Source organism: Pipistrellus kuhlii, unplaced genomic scaffold (genome assembly GCF_014108245.1).
Source record: "Pipistrellus kuhlii isolate mPipKuh1 unplaced genomic scaffold, mPipKuh1.p scaffold_m20_p_2, whole genome shotgun sequence".
Taxonomy (NCBI): Eukaryota; Metazoa; Chordata; class Mammalia; order Chiroptera; family Vespertilionidae; genus Pipistrellus; species Pipistrellus kuhlii.
Window position 1 is genome coordinate 42,121,908 of NW_023425515.1, and position 21,820 is coordinate 42,143,727.

Genomic DNA, 21,820 nt, shown 5'->3' on the forward strand with positions numbered 1-21,820 from the left:
GGCCCACCACGGTATCTGTCCCTGCTATCGCACACCTTCTGGGCCAGAAGGTGGGACTTGTGCAGCCACTCTTCAGTGCTAATGGCCTGCAGATGCTACATCAGCTTGGCCCACAGGCTCTGCTTGGTGCGCTCACGGCTGCCACCAGTGCCATGTGGGGAGTACAGGCCGCCTTCCCCTAGTCCACCTCCTTTACCCAGAGGCTCTCTGCATGTGCTGCCCACCAACCCAAAGTGCACTGCCCATCAGCCACTCTGAACCTGCTCATGCTGCCCACCTGCCTGAAGCACGCTGCCCAAGGCAATGAAGGCATATGTCCCATCCCACCTACTGGCTTCTCTGTGCCTGCGCATACTGCCCACTGGCCCGGAGTGGGATGCCAGCCTTTGTCACCTTGAGCAGTGTGCTCTGGGCAGTGGGCAGCACATCCCACCCCACCCACTGGCCACTCTGCAGGCAGGGGGAAGCAGAATGCCTGTGTTGTTGCCGTGGCAATGATATAAGCATCCCCACCCAGCCGCCACCATCTTTGTTGCAGAGTGAGCCTCACTTTGCATATTCCCTCCTTACTGGCTGTTGACACCACCATCTTTGTTGTGGAGTTATGGTCAATTTGTATATTCCTTCTTTATTAGATAGGATTGTTTGCAGTAGTTTTCAGTGACCATAAAAAGCACCTGCTACAGAATTTGCAAGTCTCTGTCTGGAGGTCAAAGCCAAGTGATGGAAACTGTAGTATTATTAAAAATAAGCCCAGCCGGCACAGCTCAGTGGTTGAGCCTTAATCTATGATGCCATTCAATTCCCAGACAGGGCACTTACCCGGATTGTGGGCTCTATCTACAGTGTGGGGCATGCAGAAGGTAGCTAATAGATGATTTTCTCTCATTATTTATTTTCTCTCACTCACTCACCCTTCCTCTCTGAAATCAATAAAAAATATTTTTAAAAAATACTAAACATGTTGGGGAAATAAATTCAGAACTTGTACAATAATTAACATATAATAGTTATTCAGTATTTCTTAGATAGTACCTGTGGTACTTAATAAGAGATCTTTGTTAGAAACATTTCTATGAAAACAAAGTGTTTTTGTTACCAGCCCTATCCACCTGCTTAAACCCTGTCCCCACACTTCCTTCCTCATCTGGATAAATAAACCAAGCCACTAGAGGCCACACATGTAGTTTTCTTAGACTTGTTCTGACACATAAATGCAGCTGTCTTAAAAATCAGTTCCAATCACTTCAACTCAGACATGAACTAACTTCTGACAATTCCAGCTGCTGAATCATTAGTTCCATTTCCAGATATGCTTACACTTTTCTAGGTGTTAATTATAACCCCAAACGGTTCCGTAACTGGAACGGATTTTAACATACATAACTTACAGGATATGAACAAAAATTCGCAAAAATGAATAAAATATTAAGTCACCTGCAGTCCCCTACTTAAACACATTTACTGTTAACATTTTATTCTTCCATATATCGATAGCATGGTTTCCTGTTTGTCTTCAATTGTAAGCTATCACTTAGTCAAAATTTATTTGTTTAATTTTATATTTCTTTTTAATTAAAGTAATGCATGCATTTAATTTTAGAAGTTAAATAGTACTAAAGGCTTATTATAAACACACACACGCGCACACACACACGCGCACACACACACACAGCATTATTCTGCTCCACCTAATCCCACATAACATTATCTCTAAAGCTGATTTCTTAAGGGAGTTATTCTCAACTTTTGAGTGTTTTGCTTCAGATATTTGTGATCTAATTTCCAAATGATGTACTTTTCATTATTTCATGATTTTTGTTTTAATTTTAGGTATTATTCATTGACTTCCCACAATAGGAAATCAGGATTTAGCTTTCTCATTATTTTCGGCCACCTTCCTTCACACACTCTTTCCCTCTCTGCCTAGTCTGTCAATATGAATAACACCCATTTTACAATTCAACACTAATTATTTGCATTATCCATAGTCTAACTGTTTTTTGAGAATTTATTCCAACTTTTTGTTTTTCCCTTTCTGATTCTGGCTCTTGATGTGTCTGAATCTCTGTTTGAGTTATTGTTAAAATTATGACAATTTTTATTGACTCCACACTGGGAGAAAGATCATATTAAAACAAATATTTAGGCAGAGAAAGTTGTGTGCTAGAGTGAAATCCTAAACTTAATTGAGATCACTGCGTATTAATTACTGTCTATGAGTATTGATGGAGAAACATTAACTTAGATTATAGTAAAAAAAAAAATGTAACACAGCTGTTATCCACTGAGTCCATATATACTACTAAGATATGTTCTTGATCAAAAATTTCCCCCTACATTCATTGTTTTGTCTATTTGTCTTTTCCAAGGCTATATTAATCAATGTCTATGAATTCCCACTACATGAGAAAAATTGTCCCCAATTTTGGTCTTAAAATATTTCTAATATTTTCAATTGATGATCCATATCTAAAGTTGGCTTGATTTCAGGATTTCTTCATATGGAGGAGGAGTTCCTAAAGTGTTGAAACCTGAAATATGATACAGTTCAGGTTTTTGAGCTGGAAGGTGCATTCCAACAGCTGGATTCACAGCTGCTTCTGTCTCTGGAAAGAGAAAAATGGGGATTTGTAAGTTTTCTACTCGGCATAAAGCAGATCTACATGAAGTGCCTAGTAAAATCTGACATTTCTTGAATCACTGGAGCAACAGAAAATTATTTGTACACTTGGGGGAAAATTTGCAATCATCTGAGTCACTATAGCGAGAAAATGTGCTCTCAGGAACTAATGACAGTAGCTGCCCTTTTTTGATGGTTTTGTTTTCTGCAGTTTCAGTTTGCCGAGGTCAACCATGGTCCAAACCTATTAAATGAAGAATTTCAGAGACAAATTATTCATACATTTTAAATTGCATGCTGTTCAGAGCAAAGTGATGAAATCTTGAGCCAGCTTGCTCAGTCCCACCCAGGATGCAAAACCTCCCTTTTCCAACGTATTCTTATAGTACATGCTACCTGCCCATTAGCCACCAAGTAGTCATTTTGGTTATCATGCTGTCAAGGTCTTGCAGTGCTTCTGCTCAAATAACTCTTATTTCACTTAATGATGTCCCCAAAGCCATCCATATAACTTTTATTGGAGTATAGTGTTATAATAGTTTTATTTTATTATTATTGTTAATATCTTACTGTGTCTAATTTATTCATGAAAATTTATCATAGATATGTGTGTATAAGGAAAAACATGATAGATAGTGTATATGTAGTGCTATCCAGAGCTTCTGACATTGACTGGGGGTCTTAGTCTCCCTTGCAGATAAGAGGGTACTACTGTAAACCATCATCAAGAAGCATTTACATTTCAGCAGCTGAAACTAGAAGAAATACCATTTTTGGTGGGATAGAAGACAAGATGCCTCCATATAGAAATGGCATTTTAGCTAATGCTCCCATCATGGAAAATACAAATATCACTAGAAACATTAAAATATTACATCTAAATTTCATTATTTTATTTTTATGTTCTAAAAATCACAACTAGTATAATTAATCACTTTTAAATTTTCTTTATGATAAATAGCAAAAATGTTAAGTTGTGAAAAGTTTGCAATTAATGTATACCACACAACAAGGAAGAGGCATTCTTACACTTTAAATTTTGAAGTCAAGATTCTTCACTTTTAGGTTATACATACTACAGGCCAATAAATAGCAAAAACAAACAAACAAACAAACAAACAAAAAACACAAAAAACAAACAAGCATTTTCATCTGCAAACTGATCACCTCAAGAGACCATGCACTTATGTAATAGATCTTTAGCTAATCTTCTATTAGTGTTTTCCCGAAAGACTCTTTTGGAGCCACAGGAAATCAATAGTAATATCTTATAACCATTTATTTCTTCATATTCTTTCCCTTTTTTTCACATGGGCCTTTACCTGTCTAGAAATAGTTTGATTGCTTTTCCCCAAAACAGTAGTGACAACCTTTAAATTCACATTTAAAGAAGAAACTATGCCCTTAACCTAAACAGTCAAATTCTTTGCCTGCTTTTATAAATTTAATTGTGACGCAGACATGTCCATTCATTTATATCTTCTTTGTGACTGTTTTTTGTGTCATAGTGGCAGAGGTAAATAAAATAGTCCCCACAAAAACTCTATGGCCTGCAAAGTCAAACATAGCTCCTATCTGGCCCTTAATTTGCTGACCTCTTCCTTAAAGGATTAAGATTTGATGCCATGGAGGAGATTCCTTTTATCATGCCACTATCATGAAAACAATTTATAGTAGTTATATGTTAGACAATAGCTGCATCACAGGAATCTAAAAGTAGATTGCTCAAAATTGCTATTTTGGAATGAATAACATTTATTTAGAATCATGGATCTTCATATATTTATATTTGCTTTGTTTTGTATCTCACCAGTTTGCAGAGCAAAGCATAAAAACTCAAATGTTAATACAATATGTAAAGGTAGAATTATATTTAGAATATGTTTTACCTCCTAGTCCAGCACTCTTTTAAAGGAATTATTTATTTAAGAATAACTTACTTCTAGGATATTATACAATCTTTCTGTTTCTCATTTTTCTTTCATGAAGTAAAATAATGATGGTATTTACATCTATAAAAGCAAGGATAAATAAGTGTAAAGTGCTTAAAACAAAGCCTGGCACACAGTAATTACTCAATGTTTAATTATTATTACTATTAATATAAATACTAATATTATAAGTACACATTAAGAACTATACTATGTTACAAATGTTCATATTTTCTTTTATTTACAACTAGAGGCCCAGTGTATGAAATTTGTGCATGGGGGGAAAAGGGTGTCCACTCAGCCCAGCCTGCACCCTCTCCAATCCGGGACCCCTCAGGGGATGTCTGACTGCCAATTTAGGAACCAGGCTTAAACTGACAGTCGGACATCACTCTCACAATCCTAGACCACTGGCTCCTAATCACTCATCTGCCTGCCTGCCTGGTCACTCCTAACTACCCCTTCACCGTCTCTGTGTGCTGGCCAGGTCGCCCCTAACTGTCCCAACACTGGTCTGGTCACCCCCAACTGCCTCCCTGCCCCACCAGTATGGTTGCCCCACATAGTCTGCTGTTTAATCATTTGGTCATCCCTCACTAACCCCCCTTCTGGCCTGGTTGCCCCCAACTGCACCCCCCTCACTGGCCTAGTTGCACCTAACTGTATCCCACCCCATTGGCCTGGTCACCTTTTACTGCCCTCCTCTTCCCCCGCCAGCTTGGTGGCCTCCAACTGCCTCCCTCTGCTGACCTGGTCACCCCTAATTACTTCCTCAGGCCAGCCTGGTTGCCCCCAAATTCCTCCCCCACCCCTGCTGGCCTGGTTGTCCCACACAGCCTGTTTGTTCAGCCGTTTGGTAGTCCCTCACTAACCCACCTGCTGGCCTGGGTGTAGGCAACCATCTTGTGAGGGTGTGAGGGTCAATTTGCATACCACCTCTTATTATATAGGATATTATTTTCCAATTTATCCTATTTTAATGGTCAAATAATGTTTTAATCATTATCATTATTAATGTTATAACAGAAATTATTCAATGAAAAAATTTATAGCATTAGTCTTTTGCAGTTAGGAAGTTTAGAGTGATGTCAGCTAAGTCTGAAGGACTTGATAAAACAGTTAACATTGATAAAGTATTGTTGTCCCAGCACTTCCTTCCATTGTGGATATTTGTACTGAGCCCCACCCCCTCTCCAGGTGAATGCTCATGGAGTGTTCAATACAGAGTCAGTGGTAACTTTGCTATCATTTTGCTGGAGTCTTCAATCAGATTGACCTGACACATTTACTAGCTCAAATGGGTTTCCATCACTGCCATTATCAATACTGGGCTCCAGGCAACAGGATATTGACAATTGCCCTCTGTGGTAGGAAAGTTTTACTGTCACCTCCTTACTACAGATTTGTCGGTTGCTCTCAAACTTGCTATGAAAACCATAAGACATTCATTTGATAAACAACTAATAACTAACAAAGACAATGTGTTCAGAGCTTTCATAAAGTCAAACATATATCTGTTTTCAATTTGTTTCATATCATGTTTATGTAAAATATCACATGATTGGGAGGGGAGCAGACATTGTTTTAATCTTTGGACAAATTAAGAATCTGAGTTAAAAATTCCTGCCCTGGATGGTTGCTCAGTGGTTAGAGCATCTGCCTGCAGCTGCAGGTTTGTGGATTTAATTCCCAGTTAAAGGCATACCTTGGTTGCAGGTTCAGTTCCTGTGTCTGGTCTGGGTGTGTGCAAGAGGCAACTAATCCATGTGTTTCTCTCACATAATGTTTCTCTCCCTCTCTCTCGCACTCTGCCCCCACTTCCCCCCCTTTCACTCTCTCTAAAAAAATAAATGGAAAAAATATTCTCTGGTGAGGATTAAAAAGAAAATTAAAAATCCTATGGTTTAACAGAACTGTTTGTGAAGGTATTAGAGTCTGTTGTTTAAGTGTGTAAATCAATACACTCATTGCTGAGTTTTTATAGACAGATTTCAGATTTCCCACACCATTAAGAATCACTCCAATGAACTTGGCTTATGTTAATGTGCCCTTTCCACCTCTTTTTTTTTTTTTTTTAAATCTTTTCCCTTCTTTATCTCATCCTGTTCTTTCATCTGGGGGTAGCTAAGAATGCCTAAATTCAAGTCACAGTTCTTTCATCTACTGTGTTATTTAACCTCTAAGTGCCTTTGTTCTATTATCTTTACAAGGTTCAGAATGATAGCGAACCCCTCATAGAGGTACAGAAAAAAAGAAATGAAATTGGAGATATCAGATGTTACCACCTGGTAAATGCCCAATAAATGTGAGCAGTAACTATAATCATGCCTGTCCATGAAAGTGTGTGAATAAAATACTGTCTTCCCTTACTTAAAGGAGTCACAGAATATTTACATGAAGAGCATAAAGTACAGGGAAGTGACATTTAAAAAGGATCTTAACACAGGACAGAATCCTGGGCATGGTGGGGAAAGACGGGAGCACAGTGTAAGGGTGGCTCTTTGTCTGTCTCTCTCCTATTCTTCCTCTCCTCAATTTGAAGCATTCACATTTAATGGCTGCTGGAAGACTGGTACTTCTATTTGCTTTGACATAAAAAAAGGAAAGATTATCTCTGAAATAACAGAAGAAATGGGGTCAGGGTGATTGGATAGTTGAAAGCATCATCAGGGAAATCAGATCTGAGAAGCTAAGCCAAAATAAGTGTCCCCAGTAAGGGTCTCAGAAGGTTCTCACCTCCAGGTCTTCTCAAGAAGGCAGGGGACCTGCTTGCTGCTGCTGTCAGGGCTGAAGGGCCCAGCTCTACTACGCATGAAATAGTTCAATGCAGATTTTATAGTAACATTATTTTTTTCTTTAAAAATATGGAGAGTTAATGGCAGGGATCCTTCTCTTAGTCTCTCAAATTCTCTTTTCTAATGAACACTAGATTGTTTTCCTGACTTGTGCTCTTTATCCCTTTCTCATATCCCAAATTTTGTTCTCTTTATTATCTTAAACTGACTTACTGATACCATTGTAATAACCTAGTTATTATTTAACAGAAAAGGAGCAAAAGGGAAGACTAGATATAAGCATGCCATTTATGCAGCATTATTAAAAGCAACATTTAACACTACGTCTGTTCCCCACTGATCCATTGCGGAAGGGACTAGACAAAGTCAGTTTAGACAGAAGCCCAGTAAAGGTCTGAGAGACCTTATAAACTATGTGCCCATCATTCACAGCTAAAAAATTTTAAACATACTCATTTGTTTAGTGGCCCGGCAAGCTTGCAAAATCTAAACATACTCATTTCCAAATAAAGGAAATTCACGCTCTCTCGCATGCCTCTTCTTTAGGGACTCATGCTAGAGGGGGAGGGGAGAAGGAGGAAGGCGTTGTGCTACCTTGTGCCCACAGGGTGCTGCCTAGCCATGCATGTTGGACTTTCACATGAACTAAATTTAATCTGGCCTGAATGCTGATCCACACCTGTCTGCAACATGGAACAGAAAATTAGGGCACTGGCCTCCTTCTGGTTCTGCTAACCTCCAGCTACCTCTCTTTCAGGACTGGCTTCAGGGATAGGGATATTGCATACCAATATGTATTCTCACTCTCAATTTACACGACTAAAATCTTCTTCCACCTCTTATCGTTTCATGAGGGCCTCTAAAAGTACTTATTTCAGCTGTGCCCCCAGAACTCCACAAACATTGGAGGGCACCCCCACCCACACACTCATATACCCAGCCAGTGGCAGCATTTCTTTATAAATAAGGGTTTTTATGCAGCTTCATAACCTTATTTAAATTGGAAACATATTATTATTCACATTTTCAGTGAATTATAAAAACACTTGTTTATAATAAACTTCAAAACTCCTTTTAATGACTCTCTTGTCATTACTTATTTTTTGAAACATGAATTTAACAAATAAATAAAACAGCTAATCTAAGAAACCCAAAACATTTTTGTATTTTTTTCCCCCACTTTGGTGTATATCTACCTATTCTCCTTGTTATATAGTCCAAGGAATTACAAAGTGGGGACTATTGATCACAAATGATTCAAAGGGGCGTGTGAGAATTTTTACTTTCTTTTCTTGTATCTCCACCTTTACTAAATAATTGATACATTCCTTTAAAAAAATCAATTTCTGTGGCCCAATATGTATTCTTACTCTCAATTTACACATTTGAGGAGGGGTGTGGGGAAACAACGGGTTGTAAATCTGTGAATTCTGTTGAATTATCAGAAAGAAGGGATTCTAGAAGCTTCATTAACATAGTAAAATAATAAGATTAAAAACAACAGTGAAACACTACATTATTCTTACTGCTGACACAGGTGCTAAAAACCACAAACCTGAATTATACTTGAAATGTTAGTCTCTGCTGGTTGAAAAAGGAGAGCAAGAAGGACTCAGAGATGACTGCATGGATTATCCCATTCAAGAAGACATAAGGGCAGTGAATGGGTCCTTTCTGAGATTATAAAAGAGTGGGAATAGAAAACAGGATCAGAGGAGATGGGGATGGAGGAAGGATAATAGGGGGAAAGGGTCTATCTAGGAGATCCTGGGGCCACCGCAGGAAGAAGAGTTGGGCATGAAAGCAGAGCAAAATCACATGATTTTAGGAATTACATAAAATAAGTAGGTTTTAATGTCAGTCCTTAAAAAATCTTCAGTTTCAAACTGTAGGTTCCTTTCCCTCTTAATTTTCATCTTTCTCTTCTCCTCTTCCTTGTGGTCTTTCTCTTCCCCTTCTTTCTCTAACAATGCCTCTGTTTTATTCTTATCCTTGGGTATCAGACAGATTAATTTTCTCTTATTGGGGCTTAAAGAGCTTATTCATTACATATTACAGAATTGGAAACATAGAGCCTATGAGAGGGGAAGAAAAACTGAAAGATCTGAGCACCGGATCAGCAGAGAACTGTGAAAATATGTGATTATTGGCCCAGGAGAAGCTATTGGGACAGGGTGTTTGCTGATATTTCCAAAGACCTTTCCCAGACAAAAACCTCACCAGACATTCAGATGGGCTAGGCAGTAAGACCTTCCTCAAACACCTTTGATGAGGCTCCCAAACCAAGTATTTTCCTTTCTCGCTTTAATATTTCTAATCAAGATAATTGGCAACATGAGCCATGTAATATTGTCAGGAACTGCTAGTGAGAGAACATTCCTATTTTATGTACTTAAATCAGTAAAGTTCAGTCCACTCCAGCCTCTGATAATCAGTCAAAATTATCCTCTTGGCTCTATTCAATTGAGGCAACTTCCATGGGATCCTGAGAGTCAAACCTCTCAAACACAAGTCAGAAGAGCAGAGCTCTTTCAACTAATATATTCAGCAAATAGTGCTAATAACATGAAATGAGTTCTGGAAAATAAAATAAAGGTCTAGGCGGAATGCAAGGTTAATATAGCAAATCTAGTCTCTCCATTAAGATGTTTTAAATGACCCACATTCTGTATTCAGAGGGAACAATCTATCATTCCTTTTGTGCTCCAGGGGTGACAGGAAGTCCAGACACCCTTATTTTATATTCTAACCAGTCACTAGAGTCCTCCAATGACTTCTCATTTCACCCCAATTCTGAACAGAGGCTATGAGGAAGGCTCAGAAGTGCACCCCAAATCCTACAAAGTGAGCACATAAAACCTACAGTAACCACACTCAGCTCCAGGCTGTGAGCACATAGCCTGTGTGGGTTGTGGAGGAAGAGGCTGTGGTTTGGGACCTTTCCTCCCTCTTTAACCACACAAAGATCCTGGTAGCGGTTCCTTCACTTCCCTTTTGGAAAACAGCTCCTTCTGTGGAAATACTAGGTAGGAAGAATCGTTTGTTTGGAGAAGTGAAAGCATAGTGAGGATACAGTGGGGAAAGGAAATCCAGTGTGAGTCTGGGTTTCAGACTACCTTAAAATTTTGACTCCCTGGAATTTACTTCTGAAAATTGTTACATAAGAAGAAGTGACTAGAGATCACAGAGAATACCACTTCCTAAATTATTCTTTTATGTTTTGTTTTAGAAAGGAGAACCAAAAGACCAAGAAGCACAACTCTAGGAATATCCACATCAAAGGCTAAGGGAATGACTGTTCATGGCCTGTACAGCCCTGCTGAGCATCCAGGGGACAGGATGGGAGATGGGAGATGGACTGAACAGCCTAACACCCAACCCAGTGTAGGTGAAGGAAATAATTAATAGAGAGGGGCAACTGAACCTGTGGTCTCCTACGATGGAAATCAGTGAAACTGAACTTTGTAATGCAGCTTAAGCTGAGGAGAATTTAATTGTTCCTTGGTCAAAGTAAGATGCAGAGCTATACGAGTGGAATTAATGAGGAATGGAGAGAATAAGGAAGGGAATGAGGACTCCAGAGAGCAATCTCTATCATTAAAGAATTGCAATACAGAAACATCTGGAGGTTCAAGATATAGGCTGTACTTTATGTAGGTGGATAAACCATGAGTGACTGCCCATATTTTGTTTAACTTCCTAACCTTAACTCTGACAACATAAAGTCTATTAGTTGACTTACAGCAAAGATCTATGTGGTGCATTTATTCAATAGGGTGAGGAAAGTAGATAACATCCTCTAAGAGAAGTAATAGCCTTTTTCCCAAGCTGGTTTTAAGAACTAGAGATAATGTCTGAGAAGTCCTTGACCTAATGCCTAACACTTGGCAGATGTGGATTAAATTGGGACTATGTTATTAAAAAAAAAAAAAAAACAACACAATTTCCCCCAAATATTTTATTTCCTGTCTATAATGACCTCAGGATAATATAGAGAATGTGATACGAATGCCCTGCACTCAGTGCTATTATATTCAGATTTCTGAAGAAGCATATCAGCCTTGATTCCTTCTCTCAGTCATACCTGCTCAGACAAGTTCAGGTAAATTCAAAAGCACACATATGAATCACCATTCAGGAAATATGAAAATATTAGATAAATTGGCGTATAACCATGGCACATAGATTGCCTTAAAATTGTAATATTAAAATGGGTTACTTACTCAAACTTAAGTATATATATATTTTATTATTATTATTATTTTTTAAGATTCAGGAAGTCTAGAAAACTCTTCCTTGAAGTAACAGTAGGACAGTAGGACTAAGATGACCAGGGGGAATTCTCCTCTTTAGAAACTCAAGTAAATTGGAAAGAAATATAACTGCATTTTTTGTTGTTGTTGACTAGCTCCAATTAAATAAAGGAAATAAGATCAAAGTGAACATGTTGACCCCTTTGATTCATGTAGTTTGTTAAAAGGTCAGTGACCCTATTTTCTTCTGTGTTCAGAGGACAGTAGTTTTAAGTTTAGGAGAAATAACTATTTTTATTGGAGATTTTAATTATTTCTCCAAACACCCATTTCTCAAATTGACAGTTTCCCTTGGTAAATAATTACTTTAAAAAAAGTCAATAGTGAATACAATCACTAAATAGTGAGTACAATCATTGAATATCAAATTTTTATATTAAACATTTTAGTTTATTTATATTCCAACTTTTATTTAGCTTTTAGTTTTTTCAGGACATGCCTGGCACTCTCTATGGGAAATTTATCTGGCCCAAGTTTCTGAAGTGCAATTGTCAATCTCTACTAAGCACTCTTGAGGCAATTGTGGTGTATAGTGCAGTGACTTAGAGGGAAAATCTCAGAACAAATGTTCTGGATGAGGACTAGGCCTGGAATTAACAATGACTGTACAACCTAAATCTCCTCCATTCCTTACCTCCTACTGAAAACTGGAAAATAATAGGAAGGGTGTGGTTTGAGGAGCAAGGGTGGGACAAGGCAGGATCAGGATGCTGCCAATGTGTCTGCGAGAAAAAAATATGAGTATTTATACTTCCCTGCCAATTCCATATTTTCAGATTCTGCATTGGCAGCAATCTGAAAAATATGGTTCAATGTTACTGTAGGTAAGTGAGGCTTAGAGAGTTTAGTAAATTAGACTTATGAACTTCAGTTTTTCCAACTGATACGAAAAAACTCAGAAATACTTCTCTGTACCTTAAATCCGACACGTACTTGAAGTGACCAACCTTGTATAGTTTCTCTTTTACTCATGTCAACTGAGCAAAATAGTTAGGTTCTATCCCCATACTCAACTATAAATCATTTTCCTAAGACATGTGTTTTTGTGTGTGTTTTTTTTGTTTGTTTGTTTGTTTGTTTTTCTATTGGGGTTTCCTTTCTTCTGAAATTTTCTCACTTAGGCTCTCTCCCCAATGCATGCCTTTCAATCTTCTATAAACTGTCTTGTTGTAAGTTGACAAATTTGATTTTCAGAGATTAGATTTCTAATTCAACACAAAACCATAAGGTTTCAAAGAGCAAGCCCATCAAAGTGAGAGAACCTACCATAAACAGGGTCCAAGTCGCCGACAGCAAAAACAGCCACGGTGCGATTTGAGGAACCGATGCCGCATCTCCTCAGCCAGCAGGGAAGGCAGAAGAGCACTGCTCCACAGAGCAGAACCACCAGGAAAATGAGGAGCAAGAACCTGGAGCCAGAAGAATCAAAAGAGGATTGAGGTGGAGCACACAGGAAACTTAAGAGTTCTATTACTCTCTGAAAAGGGGGCAAGAACTCAGCAAAACTGGCTGCAAGCAGTGTGAGAAGCTGAATTCCTTAAGCAACCCCTCCCCACACCTTGGCTAAGTAAGTGTTGACCTATGAACCAGGAGATCACAGTTCAGATCCCCAGTCTGGGCACATGCCTAGGTTGTGGGCTCTATCCCCAGTTGGGGGGCTTGTCGGAGGCAGCCGATCAATGATTCTCTATCATCATTGATATTTCTATCTCTCTCTCCCTTTCCCTTCCTCTCTGAAATCAGTAAGAAAAAGTGGAGAAGATAAGACATGATCTCTGTTTTTTGAGAAGCTATCTAAATGAGAAAGTTGGTAATGTTTAATTTGGAAAACACTAAAGTCAACATTTAGGAGGGTATAATAACTTTCAAAATTTCCAAAAGTCTAGCTCATAAAAGAGGCAGCAGTCTTATTTTGAATGACTTTTGAGACCAGAACTAAAATCAGTGAAAGGCATTTCAGAAGATATCAATAGAAGGAAGAATAATTTTACCTTTAAAGATTTTCAACCAGAGAGTAAATTATTATTATTCTTAGAAAGAGTAAGTTCCCTTTTATAGAAAACACTTAAGTAAACACTGAACAACAACCTGAAAGTAATGTTTCTACATATATTGATTCACATGACCTCCATTATTTTCTTAATATGTATCATTTCATGTGCCATATCAGTTATTTAGTAAAGGAGTATGTATATACCACCAAAGACTTTTATAAAACAACTAGAGGTCTGGTTTATGAATTTATGCATGGGTAGGGTCTCTTGGCTTGGCTGGTGACCAAGATCTATCAAGAGGCTGGCCAGCCAAAGGAAGAGACCCTGGGAGGTTGGCTGTCCTGCCAGGGGGTGCAAGTTGACCAAGGGTAGGGGCCATGGGAGGTTGGCTGTGGGAGCACACTAACCACCAGGGGGTAACTCTTGCATTGAGTGTCTGCCCCCTGGTGGTCAGTGCACATCATAGCAACTGGTTGACCAGTCATTCTGGTCATTCTGGTCATTCAATCATAATGGTCGCTTAGGCTTATATATATATATATATATATATATATATATATATATATATATATTTATTTATATATATTTATATATATATATATATATATATATATATATATATATATATATATATATATGAAGATGTCCTTACCAGATATACCAATCATTCGGGTATTGGTTTTTATAGTTTATGTACCTGGTAACAAAGAAAGAACAATTAGTGTTGGACCTCTAAGTGCCGAAAACCTATTCTTTTGCACCACAATATTTGTTCTGACTATACCTAATTCTCCAACAATAATTTACTCACTGTAAGCCCCCCAACACAACTGGTAAATGTTTCCCATATGTTCACATCATTCAAGGCACTGAGGATACATGTAAATGGAAACTATCAGATATTTAAAAACAGATAATTGCATAATAGTAGGTTTGATGCCAGAGTTAAAAATACTGTAGTACATTGAGAAAAGAGTGACTAACTTTTCAGGACTACCATATGGTAGACTGAATGGTAGGTATAACCACTTCACCATTCTGTTTATTCAAAGACCTGGAGTTCTTTAAAATGCAAATTATCCATGGAAGGTCATAATGCCTATTAACCTTGGATGTCTTGGTAGGGAATAGCAGCCCTGCAATCCTGGTTAAAAAAAATAAATTAGGATAAAAGGAAAATGGATGAGTGTGGCCATACACACCATTTACTAAAGAGTTAGAAGTTGATTTGTTAGTCAGGATAGTTAAACCATTTTTGTGCTTCAGCACAACTTAATTGTTCTTAAGATAAGTTTTAAAAGATCACACAGAAAAAGATTACACTTTGGTTCACAGTGTGATTTTTAGAACATATAACTCCCCAGGTTTAGACACATGCTGTTCATTCCAGAGTCCCTTGCTATGACACACATAGTGCTTTGAATATATGTTTGCTAAAGGACATTTTTCAACCTCGGTAAATGGGCTGCTGTTACAGTATTCTGGAATTAAAGAGTTGAAGGCTGTTCATCACAGCCCGATAAGCTTCTGAGATGGTGCTGCACTTAATCACGTTTTCTTTAGCCTTTGTTAAAATAACACTCGGCATTTTTCAGCTTGAAAGCTTTCATAAATGTCAGCTAATTTATTGTTCATAGCCTCCCTAAGGAGAATGTGTATCCTGTTTATCACATTACTCTTCAAAAATGACTTTTTAACATATGTGAGTGTCAACTTAAAAATTTTACCCCAAATATTTAAGACAAAACCCATTCACCCAGAGAATAAGTTTTGGGGGTGTTTGTTTCTTTTGCACCTAGAAAATTTAGCCAAATACACAAGTACAGATGGCTGGGATAAATGACAGCTGAAGTATAACTTTACAAAAAGCATCCTAAGACAAGTGATCATCAATAGAAGATTTTAAAAATAATTAATGGTACTATCTTTTAAAGAAATATTATATATTCATCAAAAATGCAGATCTATATTTATAGTTTAAAGTAGGGGTGTCGAACTCAATCAGAGAAGGGGCCAAAATCTAAAATCCAGCCTAAATCGCGGGCCGAATGGTTTACTGAACAGTCATAAACTGTCATTGTGATGGAAACACAGCGGAGTGCAGTGATGACAGCGCGGTGCGGGCCACATTGCAAGGCCTGGCGGGACGGATTTGGCCCGCGGGCCTTGTGTTTGACACATGTGGTTTAAAGCCTTGATAAATAAAATAATAAAGAGCACTCATTTCTTCTTTGAATACATTTTTAATACAAATATAATGATTTCACAAATAAATATTATATAGTTATGTATACACATACATCAAATTACTAACAATGTTTGCTTCTCTTGAAGATGGTGTCATGAGGCACTTTATCTTTTCAATATTTTTATATTGGTTAAATTTTTATAATGTACATACATCACTTTTGTAGTCATACAAATTTTAAATATTACATTAAAATATATAAAATTTTAAAATGTAGTATCCTACTTTAGAGATGAATGTAGGAAACTTTTCTTGGCAATTTAGCCCAAAAAAGTAACATAAAGTTCTCATTTTTGAGTCTTGAAATCTAAGCTCATGATCAGGAATGTGGATTGCTTAATTTCCCTCTATATATAAATTTCTGCCTTTTTTTTTAGATTTAAAAATAAACTATACACTTATACTGTCAACTAGAGGCCTGGTGCATGAAATTTGTGCACTGGGGGGAAAGAAGGGACCCTCAGCCCAGTTGTACCCTCTCACAGTCCAGGAGCCCTGTGACTGAACACCCCAAAGAGGTAGGACCTGCCCACCCAGCCAGGGATCCTTGATAGATTGCCCCCACAGAGAGGCACCACCCACCCACTGCAGCCCGCTGGTTGGTGGTCTGGGCCACCCTCTTTGGAGCTCCCCAATTGATCAATCACCCCATTAGCTAATGGCCTGGGCCTCCCTCTTCAAGGTGGTCATGGGGAGATAGCCAGGCTCCCACTAATCACATCGCACCTGCCTTGGCTGGAATGGCACCATGGGTGTCATAGAGTGGTCTTCAGATATTGTTCCACTGTTTGGCCATTCGGTCGATTTGCATATTACACTTTCATTATTATAGATTCTAAATTTAACTACCACATTTTATTTTCTAGGTTTAATTTTTTTAGTCACTCAATATTTTTTCCAGTGCTAACAGTTTTGCAAACTGACTTATTTCACTTTCTCTGTCTGAATCTGTGAACCTACTGATGGATTTTCTGATATATAAAAAAAATGTTCTAGAAGCAGTTTGCTGAATAAATGCAAAGTGATCATGTAATTTAGGAACTACAGGAAACTTTGGAGTAATTGTTTTCCCCCTGAGACTCACATTTTACCACTGAGACTCAGAGTGGAAAAATAATTGGGGAGGCCATTAGCTGCTCAAAAACTTAAACTATAATATGGGTCTTTGGACTTGGTGTACTTCCTTACATCATGATTTTCATGTCTTTCTCAAGTTCAATTTTTAAACAGAAATTCTTTGTGTTATTTAAAAAATACCTGAACTGTGACAATATTTCAATTACTCAAATTTTAGATGTAAGATTTTCAGTATAGTAAAAATTACATTTTTTAAGATATAGTTGTTCATTAGAGATTTGTATATGCTAGGTGAAATAAAATAATGATGCCAAAAAGAAAAAAAAAACTCTGGCAAAAGTAAGAACTGATCTTTATTACTGTTCTCACTGCTGATAATCTATGGACCTAAAATGAACTAAAAACTGAATACTTTGATAAATTTAAGAACTCAAAATATATCCCAGTCATTAAGTGACACATGACTATGAAGGGAACCTAACTTTTGCCTTTGGGATATTTATTTTAAGTTATTTTTTAGAAAACAAAAGATTCAGAAATAATCTAACTTTTTCCCTTTCTAAGAGATTCAGATGGAAAGACCTACACAAGAAAGGGGATCTTAGGATGTTAACCTTAGTTTAATTTAAATTAAGTAGAAAAATAAAAGGGCTTCAGTCAAAGTCTATTAGCTAGATACCCTATGTCCCATTGTTTATGAGTTTTCCAGCTAATACTTACCTGCCTTGTATGTTCTACTATTCCTCAGTTACGCAAAAATGGCCCAGTCTCACTTTGCAATCTAAGATCCAGTACTCTTCTTTCTCCATTACAAAAATGACATTTACACCCAATTTTGCCCAATTATATTTGGAATTTTCATGCTTATGTGAATTCCCATTGGAATTGTATTAAAATTCTGATTTTCTCCTATCAATCTGTCTCTATTAGTTTAATTGTTATCCCTTTCAGAAAAATGTAGAAGGTGGGAGGAAAATATTATATATACTAGAGGCCTGATGCATGGAATTTGTGTAAGGGGCTCGGCCCTCACAGCCCTGGCTTCATCCTGAAGGTCGTCCAGAAGGTTGTCTGGATGGTCATTCTGCTATTTGGCCTTCTGGTCTAATTAGCATATTATGCTTTTGTTATAGATTTTTTGCACCCACAGCTGTATATCTGCACTTTGAAAGCTACACATAATACAGGTTAGAAATTTCATTAGTCTGCTTATATTTGAAACTTATTTATCCAGAAAGCTACCCCCCCCATCACCAATGTGATTTATGGGTATGGATGCAGCCATATAGGATGTAATAAGTCTTTCATGAATGTAAAGTACCCTTGAAACCTCAGAGGTAGAGAATGCTGTGAGCAAAAATACCTAGACATCAACTAGGCCCCTTATTTATTTAACAAAGCTGACCATAATAGAAGTGCACCTTTTCCCTGCTTTTAGAAAAATCAAGCCATTTGCATTTAAAACAATTTACCTTTCTGTTTCTTGCATGGTTATAATGGTCATTTGAAACTCATTGGGGTTTCTTAAAACTTGAGCTCTTCCTTTTTTTATTCTTTGAATTTTGAAAACGTCTCTTGTTATTTACTTACATTTCATTTTCTTCACATGGTGGGTCGGAGAGCACCAGCTGAAACACACGTTTAAAACAAATAAGATCCAAACATCTCATCAGTCTAATCCTTTAATACAACAGCACCTTGAGACAATGTGGGTTTTTATAATTTTGTTTTTGTAAGTAATGCTCACAGCAGAGCCTATTGTCAGGCAAACAGAATTTTAATTGAAAAAAACAAACCAACAATCTCTGGGTAGATTTTCCAGCTCAGCAGTGACAGGAGATATGTATTGTAAACCAGATTTCTATCTTACACATAATTATAGATGGATGAAAAAATCATTTTGTTTTGTTTTTTTCTATAGGCAGATGTTGCTTGCTTTTAGCTTTTATGCACATTGCATTTTTCCTTTGTTTTCATATTTTAGCTAGTCAGAGGAGGTTAATTATTTTATTATTTTCACACACAGAAATCAAGTTCTCTACATAAAACAGAAGTCCATGCCATTAGCATTATTGGGTATCTATCTATCTTTATAAACAGAAGAATATGTAAATTAGCCGGGACAGGTAAAATCACTGCCAGAACAGCAGGGACCTGAGGCTGCCTGGTACTTGGCCAGGGCAAGAGACCTCAGGCCGTACCCCCTGCCCAGCAGGGCTTGATGATGGTGGGGCCAGCCAGCTCTGGGCTCACCCAATGTGGGTAGGGCCAACTGGGTCTGGGTCTCCTGTGTTTCTGAAGCACGTGCAGGTGGTGGGGAAGAACTTGACTCTAGGTCCCGTGGTGCACCCCAGACTCTGACAGGAGGGAGATTTTCATATACATTTTACTAATTTTCTTACATCTCTGACACTTCTTTTAAAAAATATATATTTTATTGCTTTTTTACAGAAAGGAAGGGAGAGGAATAGAGAGTTAGAAACATCAATGAGAAAGAAACATCGATCAGCTGCCTCTTACACACCTCCTACTGGGGATGATACATGGCCTTGACAGGAATCAAACCCGGGACTTTTCAGACCACAGGCCAACACTCTATCCACTGATCCAAACCGGTTTTGGCATAAAGTGCTCCTTTTTTAAGGTTTTGTTTGTTTTTCCCTTGACTTGAGACTCCTTCTGTGTACAATAGAAACATCTTTAAATGTCCTTTATAAATAGTCCTAAATATAGCTTGATGAGGTTAGTGAAGTATGACTTCCTGGTCTATAACTCAGAAATATAAAATCAAGTAAGTATTTACAAAAATTTTAAATGATACACATAGGAATTTTGCAGGAGATGCCTTATTTTTCTTCTTCTTAGATCTCAAGTGCATCTTTGTCAGCACCTTATATTTACTCCACCATGTTTATCCAGGCAAAGAGATTTGTGGAGTCTTAGATGGAGACATGAATTGGCCATCAGAGAGCATGGTAATGAACAATTTATGAGCACAGAACATGACTTGTACTCTCTTTTGCTAGAATGCTAAAAATAGATTTGGATACTAACTGAGAAGAAAATGAACATTCAAATTTTGTCCCATAAAGAGAGTTTATGTATGACTAGTTGAAATCATTTGGGATCCAGTTGAAGAGATAAACAAGTAAAGCCAGCATTTCACTTGGAAGTCATTTCCTAATCTTTTGGTGTGCTCTTCCCTAGCAAGGAATGAGCACACAGTATCATATCAGTACCAGCTCTCAGCCAAGGCATTAGCTGTCAGACTTCAGATTGTCAGGAAATGGGAGCAAAGTCTTAATATATTTCAGAACTAAATCTTTCAGATACTTTGCATTCAAGTAACACATTTGCAGAGAGGCAGGTATTTCTGCAGTGAGATGCTAGAGTAGAAGAAACAAAGTAAACTGCCACAGTTCTGTCTACATTGAAACTCCCAAGCATCAAGTGTGGTTGCAGGCAAGAGTAAACAAATATGTCTTAAATTAACCCTATCATAGCATTTTGCTACATAAATTCTAAAAATTTGCTGCAATATTCTAAAAAAAAATTTTTTTTTTACAGCATAGCAAAGATTACATTGCATCCTCTTACTTCAATAGCAATAAAATTAAAGTAGAAATAAGACTAATAGCATGGGTCTTTTTGTTTCCTGTAGATTTGACAGATAAATATAAGTAGTAATATAATTCTGGTAACAATTTCTTAAGGGAAATCTTTGAAATGTATGAGTTAAGTTTCCCCAAATAACAAGTCAATAACCAATCTGGTCCTTAGAGTACCTCCGAAAATCTTTTCCCAGAAAGAGAGATGTTACCTGGAATAGTGGCAAACACCAGGTTCCCGTTTTGGAGATCACTGAAGTGAAACTAAAAGGACTGGATCTCGACATGCTTAAAAGGACAAGCTGCTCAAAGATAGTGGTTTGCTGTCCGTGTTAAACAAATCCCCTCTTCCTCAGAACTTGCTAGCTTCTCTATAAATTATGCTTCCTACCAGAGCACTCGTTAATGATGGCTCCTTGTGACTGGCAAAGTGCATGCTGTGGGTTGGAATGTTGGGTGTGTGGTCACAGGTACTGAGAACTCAAGGAATTTCAGGTTAAGGTCAGAACCTTGGTACTGTTTGTCAAGCCCTTAAAAGCCAGGGTGACACATGCTGATCTGCAACACTGGCTGGCTGCTTAAAGAACTTATGATATTCAAGTGCATGTTTTATTCCAGGGTATTTCTGGGTTTTATGTAAAACGTTTTTTTGTACTTGGAACATTTACTCAGCTTTCTCCCCTTGGTTGGTCCTCTTTGCTCTTCTTTTCCTACACATCGTTTTTAGTCCCAGATCTTACCGAACCTTGGGCTTAAAGCTTTTCCTGCCTCATAATGATCACACCTTATTTTTTAAACAGGTCATATTTCAATGCTTATTTTAATAAAACAACTCCAACACAGCTGCCAACAAAAATGTTTGCCAAAGTACTTAGGGAAATTTTGAAAAAGAACAATGAAGAGGCATAAACTACTGTATATTAAGATATTATAATAGTAGAGAAATGTATAAAAATTGGTACTGTTCGCATATAAACAATAAGATTATTGTACAAGAATAGCTTAGAAATAAATGATAATAAACTTAGAGATTTATTTTTACTGCCATTTCAAAGCAGCGTGGAATAGATGTTATTTAGGGAATGATGAACAACTGAGTGGTTAGATCGAAAGAATGTTCAAATGCCTTAGCACATTCACAATTAGAGCAATATAACTTACAAGTACAATCACATTGGCAACTTTAAAAAATTGATAATATAGTGAGAGGAGATAGATGTGGGAGGCAAGC

At 37.5% G+C, this 21,820-nt stretch overlaps 1 protein-coding gene across 1 annotated transcript; it reads right to left on the reverse strand.

Moving 5' to 3' along the window:
* Window positions 1-988: 988 nt before the first annotated feature.
* On the reverse strand, window positions 989-21,028 carry TMEM207 (transmembrane protein 207). The gene is made up of 5 exons (XM_036444286.2): window positions 20,802-21,028; window positions 18,572-18,609; window positions 14,309-14,353; window positions 12,929-13,071; window positions 989-2,609 (listed from the first exon to the last, which is right to left on the reverse strand). The coding sequence occupies exons 1-5, from the start codon at window positions 20,874-20,876 to the stop codon at window positions 2,473-2,475; spliced, it is 438 nt and encodes a 145-aa protein (XP_036300179.1). The 5' UTR covers window positions 20,877-21,028; the 3' UTR covers window positions 989-2,472.
* Window positions 21,029-21,820: the final 792 nt, after the last annotated feature.